This window comes from Haliotis cracherodii, unplaced genomic scaffold (genome assembly GCF_022045235.1).
Source record: "Haliotis cracherodii isolate W230 unplaced genomic scaffold, xgHalCrac1.p SCAF_22, whole genome shotgun sequence".
In the NCBI taxonomy this organism is placed as follows: Eukaryota; Metazoa; Mollusca; class Gastropoda; order Lepetellida; family Haliotidae; genus Haliotis; species Haliotis cracherodii.
In genome coordinates this window covers 2,367,495-2,388,373 of record NW_027266278.1, presented here as the reverse complement: position 1 = coordinate 2,388,373, position 20,879 = coordinate 2,367,495, and the positions used below count along the sequence as shown (strand labels likewise).

Here is a 20,879-nt window from a genome sequence, read left to right as displayed (position 1 = left end):
CCCTTCCGACTGATCAATGTGCACAAGACTTATTTATTCATGTATAATACACACTTGTGTTTTAAATGCACCTTCAAGAACGGGCAATTAAATTCTGGAAAAATATATCTGTCGTGTATAATACGCACAGACTTTTCTTTTCTATCATTAAAGGCTGTCCGCATAAACCAAGAAATTTACGATCTTTCAACTCTTTCACCAAAATAATATTAACAATAAGAGCTCCCTATTCCTAATTTTGAGGGCGGCCTGGGCACTTATTATGCCAAATACGGTACTCTTATTACAGGACCAGTATTGAGGGAGAGGCTAATGCTTAAGTTACCATTTTTCCACAGAATGCTATGTAAAAATAACTATAAAATTAAAAAAATGAGAATGAGAAAAAATCCAAACAATGAAAAATAAAACCATAATTTTTCTCAGGCTGCCTGCAAGGACATTGAGCTTGCAACCCTAGATAACCCCTGTGATCTGCCCATGACCTACCTGGGCAAATCACCCTCCTGCTTCGTCCAGGTGACGGACGGGTTGGGGTATCCCTGAGCATCACATGACAGAGAGGCGGGGCCTCCCAGGGCTGCTGTGTTGATATCTTGTGGAACCGATATCACTGGGCGAGCTGGGGAAAAAGATGACATATACAATATGTGAGGTGTAAACGCATTGCTCCTATCCAATGATATAAGCCATGTTGTATGTGTGATAGAGCAAACATAGCGAGGGGGTATTATAACCTTGTATACACTTGTATATATAAATGGGGTTTAACATCGCGTCCAAGATTATTGCACTTATAAAGCGACGTGCATGTACGTGTGTGTGTGTGTTTGTGTGGCTGCTTGTACTAGTCCGGACTGATCCTGATTTATAGTGCTAGCTCACTGAGATACCATGCCGCAGTTTAACATGAATACCCCATTCAGACACAGTATACTGACTCCGAGCCGACCAGTCCTTGTTTTAGCCCCTTAATGCCGAGCACCAGACAGGGCAACAACAAGTACCATCTTTTAACGTCTTTTGGTATGACGCGGCCGAGATTGAACCCCGGACCTTCCGCTCTCCGGGCTGACGCTCTACCACTAGACCACGGAGGTGTCTGTTCAGGAGAGAATACAGGCTGCATTGTTAGATGCAAATCCTTGTTCCTGGCTGAACAAAACATGGAACTCGGTTATATTAACTTGGTCCTGGGGTAACTATGAAACATCACATATTATAATGCACTAAAGGGAAAAAACTGTGATATTCCCATGGAGTGAGTGAGTACAGTTTTACACCCTTTTAGCAAAAAATGGGCTTCACGTATTGTACCCATGTCAGAAATTGAACCTGGGTCTTCGGCGAGCGGAGCCAACGCCTTAACCACTAGGCTACCCCACCACCCCGAAAAAGCTTGGAGTAATAACTCCTATATAACCACACTGTTCCTTTTACTCACCTCTGACAAACAGCTGTACTTTACTCTGCACGGTGCCGGCTTCATTGGTTGCAGTGCACACATACGTGCCAGCATCCTCGGGGCGGACTTCTGGGACGATGAGGATGCCCTCACCGATAACGGCGCTTGCTGGAAGGGCTCCCTCCACCTTAGACCATTTCACCATTGGCTTCGGTGTGCCTGGACAAACGTTCACACTATCAAACTAATGACAAGATATCAGGAATATTCATTTACTAATTCCGTATTCCCAGGTTACAATTCAAATTTTGGTAAAAATCAACATTTAAAAGGACACAATTTTATTAATTTGAGAAACAAAAATACATATCCATAATACAAAAGCATTTTTTAAAGAACGTGAATCAGCCTGTAATCAAGTAGTGGGCCACGTAAACAGTGTTTGATAGCATGAGGAACAATCAACTTGTCAGAGAATAATGACAAGAAGATGTAACAAGCTGAGAAACTGTGTTCTTGAAAAAGAAGGGTGCATTTTGTGATTTGGCAATTCATTCACAGAAATCATGTAATCTTGTTGAAAATATATTACCAAATAAGTGAGGCATGGTGTCATCAGATGCTTTGTTTAGTATACAATTTCCGTGTGTGTGTGTGTGTGTGTGTCTGTGTGTGTGTGTGCGTGTCTGTGTGTGCGTGTGTGTGTGCGTGTGTGTGTGTGTGTGTGTGTGTGCCCGTACTCTGGACCCACGGACCGGAGACTCCTCCACCTACCTGACACAAGGCACTCGAAGTCCACTCTGTCGCCCACGTTGACAGTCTGTACGCTGCTCTGGCCTGTTCCGCCCGGGACGATGCCAGGACCTCCTATTGGTACATAATCATAGTCAGAAGGAATGTCAATGAGCAAGTTAAAATTTAAAGTCACGTCAGCATTATTTCAGACATAGTGCGACTTGAACAAGTTTACATCAATATTATTTTTAAAAACCTGTCATCAAAGTGTAATAACAAGTAATTGGTCATAGATTTATTAAAACTAGTTGGGGGACATCAAAACTGATTTTAAAATAGGGCTATAGAATATCGGCTACCAAAGTTCGGCCACAATACAATGGTCCATGGGGAGTATGGTCCATCTGCTGCCTGCATGGTTCCCCAGCAGGATCTACACCATTCCTCTGGATGCTGGTGATTGTGAGCAAATTATTATACGACTACAAGCATGGCAGGAGAGATGGACTGACCCTGGACACGGAGGTAGGTGTAGTCCCTGTTGCTGCCGGCCTCGTTGGAGGCGGTACAGATGTAGCGACCAGAATCCTCCTCTGCGACATTGTAGATGCTGCAGCAGAAAGCATGGGTGATATAGGACGTATCACATACCGATAACATACAATAACAATAAATATTTACATAAGAAATGTTTACGCAGGTAATAAGAGAGAGGAATGTCTGACACAAAGTATTGTACCAAATGGAGGTCAAATGATTCAGTGATAATCTCACAGCATAACATGAAAATTTTCCAAACAGCTTTAAGTTTGTGCATCAACACATAGTCGAATCTGGTCAAGGAGGACGGACAACTAGAAAACACGGACAAGTTGACTTTTTAAAATATTGTGCAGGCGGGCGGGCCTCCCTACATAAACAAACATACAAACTGCTATTGCTGCCATGACCATAACACAAGATGTGCAGTAAAGGGAAGTAACTGTGTACTATATTGGATCACATTGTTTTTAAGTATTAGAATGATTTAAAAAAAAAATAGAAATAAAAACGAAACGTGTGGCGATCTTTATAATGATGCGGGTGGTGCCTGGGAACCAAGAATATAATCATTTTTAGCCTAAGTACAGCCTTACATTGGTCTCTGATTCATTGTATAAAGCCAAACTGATCGCATCACAAGATGGGAAGTTGTTAAGCAAGAACATTTATTATGAATCTATTCTTTGTGTTGTAAATTCACCTCTTGACTGTATATTAAGGGATATTAGAAGTGTAGTAAGTTAGTAATGAAATCAGTGATAAATATAAAGTTTAAAACATTCAGATATGTAGATATTTATCACAGTCCACTGATTTTCCAGAGAGAGTGGACCTTAAATCAGGAGTTGATGTGTACATACGTGAGCACTCCATTCCTGATCTGGTGCTGGACAGGAAGCTGTCCGCCCATGTCCTTCTCCCAGCGGACCTGGGGCGGCGGCGATCCTGTCACGTCACATCGAAGCTCCACCGTGCGCCCAGCAGCTATCTGCTCATTCTTGGGAGAAACCACAACTGTAGGAGGCACTGGAATGGAAAAACAGGGAAGCTAATAACAGAGGTTTGCATAAAGGCAGCTTCCATTTTATTACAATACTGAAATCTATAATTATTGATGTAGGTTCTAGATGTGAATACAGTAAATCCCTGAATAGACGTTTGCGTTAAGTAATTACAATGCAAAATTTCTTTAACAATCAAACTTTCAACATAAAACCCTCCACTTTCAGATAATTCACTTATTCAATCTTAACTTGCCATATCTATTTGTCATTGTCGGCCATTGAGAACAAAAACTGTTGACAACAAATTGACAAATATTTGTAAACAATTGTACAAGTGCATGCATATGGTTTTAGCATATGGGCCAGAGGATTAAATACAATAAAGTATCTTGATCACATCATTGTTACTTTTGAATCCAAATGTCTTGAAAACAACAGAAGCCTACATTCAATGAACACTGAGTTGCGAGAACAGTAAAAGAAACATGCATATCCCGAGCCTGACAGTTCGACCTACCAGATATCTCGATGCTGGCGTAGCCTTCCGAGCTGCCTGCGTTGTTGGTGGCGATGCATCTGTACTGACCAGCATCTGCTGCCGTTACGCCACGGATTTCCAGGACTCCATCACGCTCGATGGCAGTTGGAGACAGGACCCCATTGACCTTGGTCCACTCAATCTGGAACGGTCCACTACCACCTGGCTGGCAGTTGAGGCGTACAGTCTGGCCGGGCCTTGTCGCCACCACGGAGGGAGTGATGGTCAGACGGGGCGTCACTGGAAATGGTAAGGTAAAACATCTCTCAGAGCGCTTCCTGGAATGGCTTAATATACTGGCATCACTGGAAATGGTAAGGTTATACATCTCTGATACTAGTGCCTGGAATGGCTTAAAATAATGGCATCACTGGAAATGGTAAGGTAAAACATCTCTGAAAGTGCTTCCTGGAATGGCTTAATATACTGGCATCAATGGAAATGGTAAGGTAATACATCTCTGATACTGGTTCCTGGAATAGCCTTATATAATGGCATCACTGCAAATGGTAATATAATCCATCCTTGATACTGGTTCCTGGAATGGCTTAACATAATGGCGTCACTGGAAATGGTAAGGTAATACATCTCTGATACAGCTTCCCAGAATGGCTTAAAAAGACACACTCAGGCATGGTGACTGACTTTATCAACAACAAACAGGGAGCTCCAAGACAACCTACCTGACACGATGAGGATAACAGATTTGGAATACTGGGATCCGGCACCACCGGTGACGACGCACACATACTCTCCCTGGTACTCGGGGGTGATCTGAGGGATGTACAACACACCCTGACGGATGGAGTGGTTTGGAGGGAGATGCTGGTTGCCAGGACGACGCCATCTGATCACTGGAGACTGGAGTCCTAGAACATTAAAATACAAGAGATGAAGAAACTTGTCTCCAGGTGGGACCTAACCTTAAACACGTCAAGGAGAGATTTCAGCCAGCTTTGAGTCCGGAGAAACTTGAATTGTTGAAATGGTGTCACAAAAAGCAGTGCTGCCACTTCAAAATCATTTAAAAGAAAAATGAAAAAATAAATTTAGCTAACATTTTAATTTCCATTAGCTCCCTGTCAAACACCAGATTCGTATTCCGTCATGAACACTCGTCTCACAGCTGTTGATTGCTGTAATTACGGGGACACAGTGAAGCACAGCCCACCTCAGTACACATCGGGGCATTATCAGAGAAAGCTGTGTTAGATCCTACCTTGGGCAGAACAGGTAAGTTCCACGGACTGTCCGGCAACTAGAGACATCTGCTCAGGCCCTTGGATGTCCACAGTAACACCAGTTCGGGGGCCGCCGTCGGTGATAACTGAAAGTAAACGAGAATGTTCATACAACATTCTTTGAGCACTGAACATGTACTGAGGGCATATATTCCTCACTTTCTAAATACGAAGAACAATCCAAAACTATTCCAAGAACATTCCATGAATATTCCAAGAACATCCCAGAATTTTTCAAGAACATTCCAAGAGTGAGTGAGTGAGTGAGTTGGGTTTAACGCCGCTTTTAACAGTATTCCAATTATATCGCGGCGTGTCAGCTTAATGTGGGAGGAAAGCCCGAAGTGATGCAGGTCCCAGACGTTTACCACTTCGGTGAAACCCACGAGCACGGGTATGGTGCTGACAAACCTAGAAACATAATCGGGGCGAACCTGGATTCGAACCCACAATCATAGGTTTCTGGCGTGCCCAAGGGATGCAATTACATTCCAAGAGTATTCTAGTAACATTTCATGAATATTCCAAGAACATCCAAAGAATATTTCAAGAACATCCAAAGAATATTTCAAGAACATTCCAAGACCAATTCAATAACTTATATTTTCATTATGTGGACCATTTCTGTATTTTCTCCAGCACTACATTGTCTTAAATAAGTAAAGGATTAGTCACTTTCTGTCTGACTACTGATGATCTTTGACATGCCAGTCATTATCATTAACGTCTTAACTGAAGGTCTACCAGTGACTTCGGTTGTGCCGATGGAAACCCGAGTTCAACCACTGCCCTACCTGTCAGGTCTACTGATGCCTCATCCCGACCACGTTCATTGGTGGCGATACAGATATATCTGCCTTCATCAGCCTTGGCCACAGAATCGAAGATGAGTCGTGCGGATCCCTCGTCTTCATATGAAGCTTCTGGGAGAACATCACTCCTCCTGCGGGTATCACTACGCCAGAACACATTGGGCGTCGGCTCGCCTTCACCGGTACACTCCAGGGTGACCCGATCACCTTCCAGTGACGTCACTTTGCGGCTTGGCGAGATGGAAACCTTGGGAGGTCCTGCAACAATGGAGGACACAGTACATTTGTAACTTCCAACAGCTTGGACATGTTTGTTGTGCAACTCGCACTCAGAAATTTCAAGCTCTATGACGGAGGTTGTATATAATCAAGTCTGGACCAGACAATCAGGGTCAATGACGCACAATGATGGTCAACCAAGTCACCAAGTCTGGCTACCCGATCCATCTGGTCAACTCGCTGACTTGGTAGATGCATTTCATCGTATCCCAATTGCTTGGATCAGTGCTCATGATGTCAATCAATGGATTGTCTGGTCCAGACTCAATTATTTACAGACCGTCGGCATATATTGACCATCATAGGTTCCTGGCATGCATAAGGGAAGCAACTCTGCTACCCGTGACCCAATATTACTCCAGTCTCTATGTACTGACCTTCAATCCTGAGAGTGGCTGTTGCGGTGACTGTTCCCATGGCGTTGGTGGCAGTACACACATAGGAGCCCTGTTCGTCACCAGTCACTCCCTTGAACATAATCACTCCGTTCTCCTCCATAATGTCGGTTGTTGATGTGAAAGGCTCATCTCCAACTCTGGCCATAGAAAAATATATTATTTTATCTCAATTTAGGTATTTTGTTTCTTGTGGGCAAGGCTAATCTCCATCTGGGACCACAAAAATGAGACATTTCATTAACACATTTCCCCACGCAACCAAACTATGTCTTATTGTGGTGCAAATATGTAAATTTGTTTATGAAATTTAAAATTTTGATATTGACAAATCCTTCATACGTCTTACATATTTATGCAGATTTTTAATGACCAACTACAGTATCAGCTAAATTCTTCAGATTGCTGTGAACAAGACAAAACACTCAGTTTAATGTTGACATTAACAAGCCCTAAAACCTCTATCACACTTATGCATGTACTTTTTTCCACTTGCATATATAATATTAATAGAATCCCAAGATAATATTTTGCCCAGTTCATCTGACTAGTTGACTAGATGTGCCACATTGTGGTGATGTACCTTGTCCATGTGATTGTCGGTGATGGGGTTCCGCCGGTGACGCGGCACTGGAAGAGGGCGCTGCCTCCACGTCTGACTGTCACACTATTGGCTGGGTACAGCTCCACCACTGGCATGTCCCGACCTAACAGAAACAGGTGCTTGCTTAGTACAAATATCAATATTGAAGTGCATCATTCGGCAATCTAATATAAGATTGATAAAGTTTCTACTGTAACTTTGCAATAAAGCAAATTGCTCTGATTGACCAATCAAAATCAAGTATTTTAAAAAAAAAGAAAAAAAAAGAAAAAAAAAGAAAAAAAAAGAAAAAAGGGATTTCAAAAAAGAGAGAGTATTTTCCAAAGTCTTGGCAGAATATGTACGATCCTAAAACATCTAAGCCGTGCTTATTTCTGACGAGAACTTTTTTCATTCGTTATTTTTTCTTGTTATTGTCTTGTACATATCATATTGGTAGTGTTGTTAAGGCTCAGGCGACACCATTTATATTTCTAATATATGATATGTAGTGGAACACAGTGCTAATAATCTCTATTAGCGCCACAGGAAGCACTTTACCAGGCCCACTTTCACAAAGTGAGCGTAACGGTTTGACCATCGTAACTCCCCTACTTTACCATAGACTAACAATTGTCTCAGTGGAAGGTCAATCGTAACTCCCCTACTTTACCATAGACTAACAATTGTCTCAGTGGAAGGTCAATCGTAACTCCCATACTTTAACATAGACTAACAATTGTCTTAGTGCTAGGACCGTTGTAACTCCCATACTTTAACATAGACTAACAATTGTCTTAGTGCTAGGACCGTTGTAACTCCCATATTTTAACAAAAACTTACTCTAGTCTGTGCTAGTGGGTCATGACTGGTCTTTCTCCATACATGTAACTACAAGAACACCACTTTTCCATAACTAGTGCAATATACTTACGTTCAACATCAATCATAGCGGAGGCCATCGCTCTGCCAGAAACACTCTCGGCAAGACAGATGTAAACTCCCCGATCAGCCATTGTTGCCTGGGTGATTCTCAGGATTTCTCCATTTTGGCTGACCTGGATACAACACAATGAGAAGTAAATGGACAAGTGACTCAATATTGCTACTCAAGTGGGACATGAAATATAGGGTGTAACTGGTACTGGAGCTGGATTGCCATTTTCCCTGTCACCTTCCACGTCGCTCGTTCTCCCTTGGCCACCATCACCACACTATCAGCCCTTCTGCCGTGCTACACAACTCTACCATACAAAGATAGGTGCTCTAGCAGGTGATGAAAGGCTGTTCAATTTTACATGTCATGACTTCAGGTTGTGTGTATGCTGCATGTGGTCTTTCTCTCACATGCTTTGATCAAATTCCCTTTATACTGTGACGCACTGAATTGTTTCACTATCCAGATGTTTTCTTATTTTTTCTGTTGTTTTTTCTTGCATTTAGATTGGATAAAACACTCCTCCTGGGGTGTGGTTTTGAAAATGTAAAACCTCAAGTTCGGGAATAGCCCCAGGGCCTACAGCCCTCATGCTTTTCTGTCTCTTACAGTTTTGTATTTTCAATCCTACAGTACAAAGACAGGTGCTCTCACACCCTGGGCAATGCTACATCAGCCCACAGTACCTACCACGTGGTTGCTGGAGAGTTCTCCTCGGGCCCGCTTCCAGGTGATGGTAGGTTTGGGAATTCCAGTGACAACACAGCGGATTGTGCCAGTTGTTCCGGATGGAATCACTTGCATCTTCTCCTCGATAGACACGGTGGGGGCCTCTCCTGGAGAACAGCCAGTCAGTCAGTCAGTGAGTTTGGTTACAGTGTGAAATACATTAGCTACAGTCATAACGAACTGAAAGGCATTATTTAGTTTAGTTCGTAATAACCGTAGTTCGTTACGAGCATATATACAGCGTTACAAGCATGTATACAGCATATATACTGTAAATGGACAGGATCAAAAACATTTTGTAATATCAGTCAGTTCGTTATATACATAGTTTACCTTAATAAACCTTATATGTTTTGATGTGGTAAATAATTATTGATTGTTAACATCTGGACACACAGAAAAGAATGAATGTTTTCCTGCCACGCACAATTGCATTTGTGCGAAGGAGAGGATTTTCCTCACAACTATTAGATATGAAGAGGACGTCTGTTGAAAAATCCAAAGATTATACAGCCAAAACAGGAATTTATGGCAATGATATAATAGAGGTAAGGTATTCAAAGGAATTATGTGCTTTTCAGATGGTATCCACTCTTCGGGGGGCTTCGCAAATGGTACCCACTCCTGGAGAACATTACATACCAGGAAAAATACCTACAGGGTGCAAAGACAAGGAATCAACCAAGCCTCAGGGTCGAGTCTGACCTCCCAGTCAACAAAGTCTCCTTCAACAACCAGCAATAGAGTCATAGATATCATACTCACTCTCAACGTTCGCTTCGATGGTGAGGGTGGTGCGTCCCACGCCCGTCTTGCCAGTGGATGTAGTACCAGTACACATGTAGGTACCGGCATAGGATGGCTGCACATTGGGCAGAGTCAACACCCCATTGTCCTGGATGGAACCTACAGCGCAAATACAAATTGTAGATGATTCACAAAATCATGGCAGATAAAGTCAGTTTGGTTTAAAGATGGTTTGAACTGTGTTTCAAATAATATGGAAATGACTAGCCAGTGGCTGACGGCATAATAACTGATGATATGTGATATGTGGGTATCAGACACACAAGAAATGGTTTGAACTGTGTTTCAATTTGATTATGTTGTGTCGTCTTGATGTGGAAGGAGTGAGTGAGTATGTTTTTACGCCACTTTTAGCAATATTCCAGAGCAATATCGTGGCGGGGGACACCAGAAATGGGCTTCACACATTGTACCCATGTCGGGAATCGAACCCGGGTTTTCGGTGTGACGAGCGAACGCCCTAACCACTAGACTACCCGACCGCCCTGATGTGGAAGGAGGAGATGCAGGTCTGAGATGCTGTATGGTGCAGTGACAAAGTGAACTGCTTTAAGCTGCTGGTGGTGGCAATATTCCAGTCATATCACTGCAGCTTGTAAATAATATAGAAATGACTAGCCTCTGGTTGATCGCTCATGATCAGTGACATGTGGTATCTGACACACAAAATCAAATCATACATTACTGAACAATGTTTAGGTTAATGAGTTTGACACCTTGTACTCGTGACCTCAGACTCCTGACCTCAGACTCCTGACTCCTGACCTCAGACTCCTGACCTCAGACTCGTGATCTCAACACAACATACCTGATGGGAGACCCTGGCGTTCCCGAGACCAAACAAGGATGACATCACCGCCATTCTGAGAGTAACATTCCAAGCTGACCGTGGTTCCCACAATTGCAGTCACCTGTGTTCTTCTGATCACAATTGTCACTTCGGGTTCTGAAAAATGATTCAAACTTGTTGAAAAGAATCCATTTTTGTGAAGAGGCGTTGCCAATAAACAACACGTCATAACTGTTCTTGCAATGAACCCCAGTTAACATTATGGCAAGTGGCTCTGAAATATTATTCACACAACACACAACATAACACAACAACACAACGGAAAACTACAATTAGTCTGTGGCGTCTCACCTGGAGCGGATCCGGTGACGTATAAGATGGTTCTGACGGTCGACATGCCGGCGGGGTTGCTTGCCTTACAGTAGTACTCAGCTTCATCGCTCTTCCGTACGGAAGCGATGCGGAACATGCCGTTCTCCACCGTGGCATAGTCTGGCAGAGGTCCACTCTCTCCGCGTGTCCAGACGATGGTTGAGGGGGGACTGGACTCGGCGATACAGCGGAATTCGATGGAGTCTCCAACATTGACTTGCAGGTAGCGGGGCTCAATTCTGGCTACAGGAGCTTCTTCCCGTCCTGGAAACAGCACACGGGGCGTATACAGTGAAACTCTCACTAGATATACAGGGAACCCCCCCTCCATACACAGGGAAATGCCCCCTACATATACAGGGAAAACCCCTCTACATATACAGCGAAACCCTTGCGACATATACAGGGAAACCCTTGCTACATATACAGGGAAACCCTTGCTACATACACAGGGAAACCCTTGCTACATATACAATGAAACCCTTGCGACATATACAGGGAAACTCTCACTACATATACAGGGAAACCCTTGCTACATATACAGGGAAACCCTTGCTACATATACAAGGAAACCCTCCCTACATATACAAGGAAACCCTCCCAACATATACAGGGAAACCCCCCTACATATAAAGGGAAACCCTCCCTACATATACAGGGAAATTTCCAAAATTTCCAAGGTCAGCTTCTATTCAGGAAGTCATCATTATTAAACTCTTCAACATCCTTAAAGAGGCTGTAGATGATGTTGATATCTCGTATAAGTAATAAGCGCCTTGCGGTCATTGTTCATCTTACAATAAAACACTCCCACTCGATGTTTTTTTCTTAAATACAGCTACTGAAGGATGTCACTCAAATCTGCAAATGTTACAATGAACGAGCCGCTCTCCAAAAAGTGTTCAGCAAAATCACTGGAAATAACATCCTTCCTGTATTGGGAATAGAACCCCTTTTCAGTATGACAAGCAACTGCACCAACCACTGGTCTATCCTACCAGCTCATCTTTACTTAAGGATGGTGGACACAAACATGGGCCCCGTTCCTCAAAGCAATCTTAGCGCTACGATAATCGTAAACCTATGTTAAAGTATGGGACTTACAATCACCTTAGTGCTAAGATCGCTTTGTGGAACAGGGCAATGGTCTTTCCAAATGTAGTCTCCTTACCAGCCAGACTGACAATGGCGGTGACGCGATCAACTCCATAGGTGTCGGAGCCAGTACAGGTGTAGGTTCCCTCGTCTTCAGGCTGGACGTTGGGGATAACAAGAACGCCATTCTGATCGATGGCCTTCTCTGGCAGACCAGCACCATTCTTGGTCCAGGACAGAATATAGTTGGCCTACCGAGCAAACACCATTAGTTAGAAACCACACAATGATCAAGTCTTGGAAAAGCATTTAGAGTTTGTGTGTGTGAGTATGGTTTTAAGCCGCTTTTAGCAATGTTCGAGCAATATCACGGCGGGGGACACCAGAAATGGGCTTCACACATTGTACCCATGTCAGGAATCAAAACCGGGTCTTCTGAGTGACGAGCGAACACTTTAACCACTAGGCTACCCTACTGCTCCAAAAGACATTTCGAAGTGATAAGAATTTATGGATGTCAACTTCTTTATTATGAGGAACACAATGTTTCTTTTGCCTTGTTAAATGTATTCAGCTGGTGAAGGATTAAGTATATACTCCTCAACGTTGTGTTCCTCATAATAAAGAAGTTGACATCCATAAATTCTCTTCCTTACACAATGATGCACATTATCTATCAAATGTTTTATCAGTTACCAATCACCAATAGGGACATAAGTCAATCAGAGAGAGTTTAAGAAAGCAAATTTCACCTGTCTGCTCACATAACATTTAATTAGTATCATTTTGTAATCACAAAAATATCTGCTCTCAGAAATAAAAAACTATTTTTTTATCCTATTTCCCAACAGTCAAATCATGCTGTTTGTGTTAAATGCAAAATAGGTCCTATTTGTAGCACAACTGATTATGGCTAGTTCTCAGTGACAAGAACTTCTGTGAACACAGTGTGATGGGGACACAGCTACAGGATTTATGGCAGTGATGGAGGTTTCGAGTTTTTCCAGGAATCATGCTTTATTTGTTAAATGCAAAATCCTACACCTAAAACCACTACAAATGTTGGAAAACATCAAAATCCCAGAACCTCTGACTCAAAATGTGCAGAGCCCGTAAAATAGTCCTCTCACCTCAGTGTTGTAGGAGACGGCGACGCAGATGAACCTGACGCTGGCTCCGATCCTCGTCTCCACTTCACGGGGCTCTTCGATGCGGACACGGATAGGATTGGTTGGCGCTGAAATGGCAATATGCAAATATAGTGACTAAACCCTTTCCATATCCAATAGAAACCTCTGCATAAAGCCCAGGCGATTGTACGATTCCTACTTTATCTTGAGCATGTGTTTATGAATCACTATTAAATACTAAGGATACCAGGTGTTAGCGGAATGGTGAGTGTATCCTGCCCCACTGGGGGCACCCATCACAAACACATGCAAAGGCAAGTCAATGTATTTTCTGATCCACTTATGTACTTGACATGACAGATGCATATCTTTGGACTGGCATAACCTGGAAAAGGAGTTTTCACCTTTTCAACTTTTGGACATATTCCAGGCATGTCACGACAGCGGCCACACAGAATGGACCCACATTTGTTTGTTTGTTTGTTGTTTAACGCCGCACTCAACAATATTCCAGCTATATGATGGTGGTCTGTAAAATAATCGAGTCTGGACCAGACAATCCAGTGATTGACATCATAAGCATCGATCCACGCAATTGGGATCGATGACATGTATCAACCAAGTCAGCGAGCCTGACCACCCGATCCCGTTAGTCGCCTTTTATGACAGGCATAGTCGCCTTTTATGGCAAGTATGGGTTGCTGAAGACCTATTCTACCCAGGAATCTTTACGGGTCCCACACAGAATGGACCTACATTGTACCATTAGAGAACAGAACCTGGTTTTATTGTGACAAGCCAACACTTTAACCACGATACTACCCTATTGCCCTTTTCACTATTGTTGAGTGAGTGAGTGAGTGGTGCTTTAAGCCGCAATCACTATTGTTGAGAGTGGAGTTAAACAACAAACTAACAAATTGGACGCTGAAACTAGTAATTCACATCATGTGTGTCCGAGTGAACCCCTCGGTATATACTCACCAACAAAAGAAATGCAAATACCAAACATGTTGGTTAAAATATATGAAGAATTACTAATATTCAAGAGATATTAAATTGGTTTGGTGCGCAAACAAACATACTGGCATGTTGTGTGAACCAATGCTCGGGAGCGCATCACATGTGACATCAAAGATCCATGACATGAGATGCACCATTTATCTCAGGCAGGAAGAACATTTAAAGTTTGGAAATTACATGCAGCACATTGTGATAAGAATAAAGACACTGTGTGGTAACACTTGACTTACTGTTAGTCTTGTCATTTCAGTATATCTAATCGTATCAATGGTTATAAAGGGATATCTTTTCCTGAGTATTAAAATCATTATGTTACAAGACATTCAGGTTGTATTTGAGAGGGTATGCAAAAGTCACATCGCGTAATGCTGATATCGTGAAAGAGCAATTAAGTTGGATTGGAAGTCATGTTATTAAACCGGTATCTAAAAATCGGTATGGTGGTGGTGAATAGCTTTAGAATTATCCTGATGGAATGGAGTCTTAACTGAGGATGATTCACCCTAGTTGTGAGAGCATCCTTGTCTGTCCTTACATAGGTATGGTGGTGAATAGGTCCAGGGAATTATCCTGATGGAATGGAGTCTTAACTGAGGATGATTCACCCTAGTTGTGAGAGCATCCTTGTCTGTCCTTACATAGGTATGGTGGTGAATAGGTCCAGGGAATTATCCTGATGGAATGGAGTCTTAACTGAGGATGATTCACCCTAGTTGTGAGAGCATCCTTGTCTGTCCTTACATAGGTATGGTGGTGAATAGGTCCAGGGAATAATCCTGATGGAATGGAGTCTTAACTGAGGATGATTTACCCTAGTTGTGAGAGCATCCTTGTCTGTCCTTACCACTGATTGTCAACTCCACAAACTCCCTCACGCTGCCGTAGTTGTTGGTAGCAGTACAGACATATCGGCCGCCATCTGATGATTCAAGGTCGGGTATCGTCATCTGATATCTGGCACTGGTGCGGACTTTCCCAGGCATTGGGCGTCCATCAAGTCTGCTCCAGACGACGTTAAAGGGCCCACGTCCGGACACCTGGCACTGGAAGCTTGCTGTTGATCCAAGAGGCTCGCTCAGACGGATGGGGGTCACCACAACCTGAGGGCGACCGTTCACTGAAACACACGTAACAGCAGTGATACAATGCTATGACATCACTCTAGACTTCTATGATGTCATATGACACAATGCTAGGACATCACTCTAGACTGCTATGATGTCATATGACACAATGCTATGACATCAGTCTAGACTGCTATGATGTCATTTGTCACAATGCTATGACATCACTCTAGACTTCTATGAGGTCATATGACACAATGCTATGACATCACTCTAGACTTCTATGATGTCATATGACACAATGCTAGGACATCACTCTAGACTGCTATGATGTCATATGTCACAATGCTATGACATCACTCTAGACTTCTATGATGTCATATGACACAATGCTAGGACATCACACTAGACTTCTATGAGGTCATATGACACAATGCTAGGACATCAGTCTAGACTTCTATGAGGTCAAATGACACAATGCTATGACATCAGTCTAGACTGCTATGAGGTCATATGACACAATGCTATGACATCAGTCTAGACTTCTATGAGGTCATATGACACAATGCTAGGACATCAGTCTAGACTTCTATGAGGCCATATGACACAATGCTATGACATCAGTCTAGACTTCTATGAGGTCATATGACACAATGCTATGACATCAGTCTAGACTTCTATGAGGTCATATGACACAATGCTATGACATCAGTCTAGACTTCTATGAGGTCATATGACACAATGCTATGACATCACTCTAGACTTCTATGAGGTCATATGACACAATGCTATGACATCACTCTAGACTTCTATGAGGTCATATGACACAATGCTATGACATCAGTCTAGACTTCTATGAGGTCATATGACACAATGCTATGACATCAGTCTAGACTTCTATGAGGTCATATGACACAATGCTATGACATCACTCTAGACTTCTATGAGGTCATATGACACAATGCTATGACATCACTCTAGACTTCTGTGAGGTCATATGACACAATGCTATGACATCAGTCTAGTTTGCTATGATGTTTCAATGCTGTGACCTGGCAACTGTTCACTGAAACACAAGTTATAGCAATGAGGTGCCAGTACTGTTTTCTAGACTACACTCAATCAAGCACTTATACACAGAAAATGTCAGAAAGACTTCCGGGATACATTCCCATTTAATAAGGCTAAAAAAAATAGTATTGGTTCTCAGGCACCGGCTGCATCATCATAAAGTTTGCAGCATGTTTCATTTATATTTCCATTTTAAAAAAAAATATTAAAAAATCCTTTTGTCAAATACTGTATTCCAGTATTTTATTCATTAAGAAATACCTGTGTGTAGGGAGGCCCTTTCACTGACTGATTGTTCACAACTGTCTATCTGGTTACACAATTGTTTATTTGGTTACATACTAGATTGAACATCCCCCCACCCCCACCCCCCACCCCCCAAAAAAAATAAATGAAAAAAATAAATGGCACGGCACGCCTGCACTATATTTTCAAAAAGAATTGCCTGAGAACCAATTCTTTTGTTTTTTTAAGCCTAATGTTTTCAACCAATCAGATTGCAGCATGCCCTTCACTTCATTTTGCAATTACTATTTGGCAGAAAACACATTATGCATCTCACAGGCTTCTTCAAAAAATTTCATAAGACAATTAAGACAACTACATATGTTCCTCCGGAAACTTACAACCGTTATTGTCGTCTTGATGCAGTGTTTACTAGTTTACACAGGGTCATTTACCAGTAGCCAGATGTGAAGATAGAATAAGAGTATTACTCACCTCCTCTCTCACAAGAGCCGCCAGATTCCCTTGGGTTGCCAACGTAGCCTTCAGCACAGCTGCAGGGGGAGACAGCATAAAGGGGAATAAATAGTCATATTCCACTTCTCGCACAATATTAATAACATCATTTTCAGTGAGTGTGTGAGTATGTTTTTAACGTTGTTGAGCAATATTCCACCAATATCACAACGGGGGACAGCAGAAATGGGCTTCACACATTTTTCCCATGTTGGGATTTGAATTGGGTCTTTGAGCGAATTGGTGTGATGAGCGAACCCTTTAACCACTGGTACCCCATCTTCCCAATATCATTTTGTGAAAATGAGTGAGTTTTGAACAGTATTCCAGTTATGGGTATATCATGGCATGTCTCAGACATTTACCACTTTTGTGAAACCCACGAGCACAGGTTTGGCACTGACAAACCTAGAACTGGGGTTCAAACTCTCAAACAGGTTCCTGGTGTGTCAAGAGATGCAACTCTGCACAGCAAATTGCTGCGCCTCAGATGACTGGGCCACCCGTGCCCACTTGAAAGAGCATGACGTTTCTCTACTTCCCCAGAAATATAATGTTACCAACGCGTAATGACATGGGTTAGATTTGGTCTTCAGCAACCCATTTTTGTCGTAAGAGTCAACTAAAGGGATTGGGTGGTCAGACTCGCTTGTTTTTGGTTGATGCATGTCAACATATGAAACTATCCCAGTTGTGTGGACTGATGCTCATGATGCCACTTACTCCACTGAATACTGCTGAGGGTGGCGTTAACAACAAGCAAACAAACAACAAATGTTATACTACCCTATTTTATCCCATCATACCTTCGTTCATTATCCACATAGCAGAGCAAAGACTGAAGAATTAGGAGTTTTGGGAGGTTTTTTTCACTTACGTGCCACAGTCGCGTCCAGTATAGCCAGGTGGACAGCGGTCACATGTCACGCGGTTGTCTGAGGGGTCCAGGAAGCATGTGCGAGAGAATCTGGGAATAAAATAACATCACAAGAGATAAGACCTAGCTGAATGAAAATATATTAACAAGTGAGTTGCTTCCAGGCCAGTTAGAAGAATTTCAGTTATATCATGGTCAGCTAATATGGGAGGAGAGACCAAAGTGAGATGGATTGTATACATATCACCCAAGGAAGAAAGGTAAATAACAGTTCTTCATTAAGTGTCATGACATATAATTACTTACTAGGAGATTTATCAGTACATATTAACACATACCATCCCTCTATGTTTGCTTACAATTATGTCCAGTAATATTTAAGACATTATGACATTTAATACACTGACAATACTGATTGGATGGGATGGTCACATGACATGTAGCAACTTACTGATTGGATGGGATGGTCACATGACATGTAGCGACTTACTGATTGGATGGGATGGTCACATGACATGTAGCGACTTACTGATTGGATGGGATGGTCACATGACATGTAGCGACTTACTGATTAGACTGGATGGTCACATGACATGTAGCGACTTACTGATTGGATGGGATGGTCACATGAGATGTAGCTACTTACTGATTGGATGGGATGGTCACATGACATGTAGCTACTTACTGATTGGATGGGATGGTCACATGACATGTAGCTACTTACTGATTGGATGGGATGGTGAGAGGGCAGGGGCATGGTCTGCAGTCGCTGCGAGTGCCAACAGTTGGGTCACCATAGTAACCAGCGGCACACCTCTCGCATCTGTCACCCTCAGTGTTGTCATTGCAGTTCTGTAAATAACCATGATGACTTTATATACTGTGTTACACATCGCATGGTGACTGACCAATAACGTTACAGTTCTGTAATTAACCATGATGACTTTATATACTGTGTTACACATCGCATGGTGACTGACCAATAACATTACAGTTCTGTAATTAACCATGATGACTTTATATAATGTGTTACACATCGCATGGTGACTGACCAATAACGTTAGTTCTGTAATTAACCATGATGACTTTATATACTGTGTTACACATCGCATGGTGACTGACCAATAACATTACAGTTCTGTAATTAACCATGATGACTTTATATACTGTGTTACACATCACATGGTGACTGACCAATAACATTACAGTTCTGTAATTAACCATGGTGACTTTATATACTGTGTTACACATCGCATGGTGACTGACCAATAACGTTACAGTTCTGTAATTAACCATGATGACTTTATATACTGTGTTACACATCGCATGGTGACTGACCAATAACGTTACAGTTCTGTAATTAACCATGATGACTTTATATAATGTGTTACACATCGCATGGTGACTGACCAATAACGTTACAGTTCTGTAATTAACCATGATGACTTTATATACTATGTTACACATCGCATGGTGACTGACCAATAACGTTACAGTTCTGTAATTAACCATGATGACTTTATATACTGTGTTACACATCACATGGTGACTGACCAATAACGTTACAGTTCTGTAATTAACCATGATGACTTTATATACTGTGTTACACATTGCATGGTGACTGACCAATAACGTTACAGTTCTGTAATTAACCATGATGACTTTATATAATGTGTTACACATCGCATGGTGACTGACCAATAACGTTACAGTTCTGTAATTAACCATGATGACTTTATATAATGTGTTACACATCGCATGGTGACTGACCAATAACGTTACAGTTCTGTAATTAACCATGATGACTTTATATACTATGTTACACATCACATGGTGACTGACCAATAACGTTACAGTTCTGTAATTAACCATGATGACTTTATATACTGTGTTACACATCACATGGTGACTGACCAATAACGTTACAGTTCAGTAATTAACCATGATGACTTTATATACTGTGTTACACATCGCATGGTGACTGACCAATAACGTTACAGTTCTGTAATTAACCATGATGACTTTATATACTGTTACACATCGCATGGTGACTGACCAATAACGTTAGTTCTGTAATTAACCATGATTTCTTAGATGTTGAAACAATCACTTTCTTTCTGTATGCATAACAGAAGTTACAAAAGTACAATCACTTGGAGTGCTCACTGATACATGCCAGTCATTCAGATATTTAAAGTCTTTTTTAAAGATAGACTTGGACCAGTTGTCCAACATACAGCATCTAGCTTGGCCTACACTGAAAACTGCTAAGTGCACAGAAGCTATAAGGTATTCATTTAAGTATTCATGAAATGGGTGATGTCAAATCACTTAATCACTTACAAGAGTATGTTTATAATAATGTTTAAGCTGTGAGAATCTACTTTCGACATGTAAGAGCACCTACCAGACAGCGTCCGGTGTTGGTGTCACATGATGTGGCGTGTCCGTTACAGTTGCAGCGCACACAGCGTCCACGTGGAGTTCCGGGTTCCTCTACACGCAAGTAGCCAGCAGCACATTCCTGGAAGAAGAGGCCAGGGGTATAACTAACATATCCATAAGAGGCAGGGGTTTAACTAACATATCATTCATACGAAGTAGGGGTATAACTAACATATCATTCATAAGAAGCATGTTTTTTTACTAACATATTCATAAGAGGCATGTTTTTTTTTACTAACATGTTCATAAGAGGCAGGAGGTAT

General features: G+C 42.0%; 1 protein-coding gene across 18 annotated transcripts in view; it reads right to left on the bottom strand.

Annotated features, from left to right (window-relative positions):
- The window catches only part of LOC139471385 (basement membrane-specific heparan sulfate proteoglycan core protein-like), a 231,766-nt gene that overhangs the window by 18,493 nt on the left and 192,394 nt on the right, over positions 1-20,879 (bottom strand). For all 18 annotated transcript variants that reach the window (XM_071253730.1, XM_071253731.1, XM_071253735.1 and 15 more), the window contains 23 exons: positions 20,579-20,695; positions 18,896-19,023; positions 18,172-18,261; positions 17,274-17,332; positions 15,263-15,535; positions 13,396-13,502; positions 12,342-12,516; positions 11,150-11,434; positions 10,817-10,954; positions 9,967-10,107; positions 9,163-9,308; positions 8,470-8,593; positions 7,536-7,659; positions 6,935-7,092; positions 6,261-6,536; positions 5,445-5,552; positions 4,909-5,094; positions 4,205-4,465; positions 3,544-3,709; positions 2,653-2,750; positions 2,180-2,272; positions 1,445-1,624; positions 490-622 (listed from right to left, as the gene is read on the bottom strand). In XM_071253730.1, the coding sequence (XP_071109831.1) occupies positions 490-622; positions 1,445-1,624; positions 2,180-2,272; positions 2,653-2,750; positions 3,544-3,709; positions 4,205-4,465; positions 4,909-5,094; positions 5,445-5,552; positions 6,261-6,536; positions 6,935-7,092; positions 7,536-7,659; positions 8,470-8,593; positions 9,163-9,308; positions 9,967-10,107; positions 10,817-10,954; positions 11,150-11,434; positions 12,342-12,516; positions 13,396-13,502; positions 15,263-15,535; positions 17,274-17,332; positions 18,172-18,261; positions 18,896-19,023; positions 20,579-20,695 (3,566 nt within the window). The remainder of the gene's footprint in view (positions 1-489; positions 623-1,444; positions 1,625-2,179; positions 2,273-2,652; positions 2,751-3,543; positions 3,710-4,204; positions 4,466-4,908; positions 5,095-5,444; positions 5,553-6,260; positions 6,537-6,934; positions 7,093-7,535; positions 7,660-8,469; positions 8,594-9,162; positions 9,309-9,966; positions 10,108-10,816; positions 10,955-11,149; positions 11,435-12,341; positions 12,517-13,395; positions 13,503-15,262; positions 15,536-17,273; positions 17,333-18,171; positions 18,262-18,895; positions 19,024-20,578; positions 20,696-20,879) is intronic.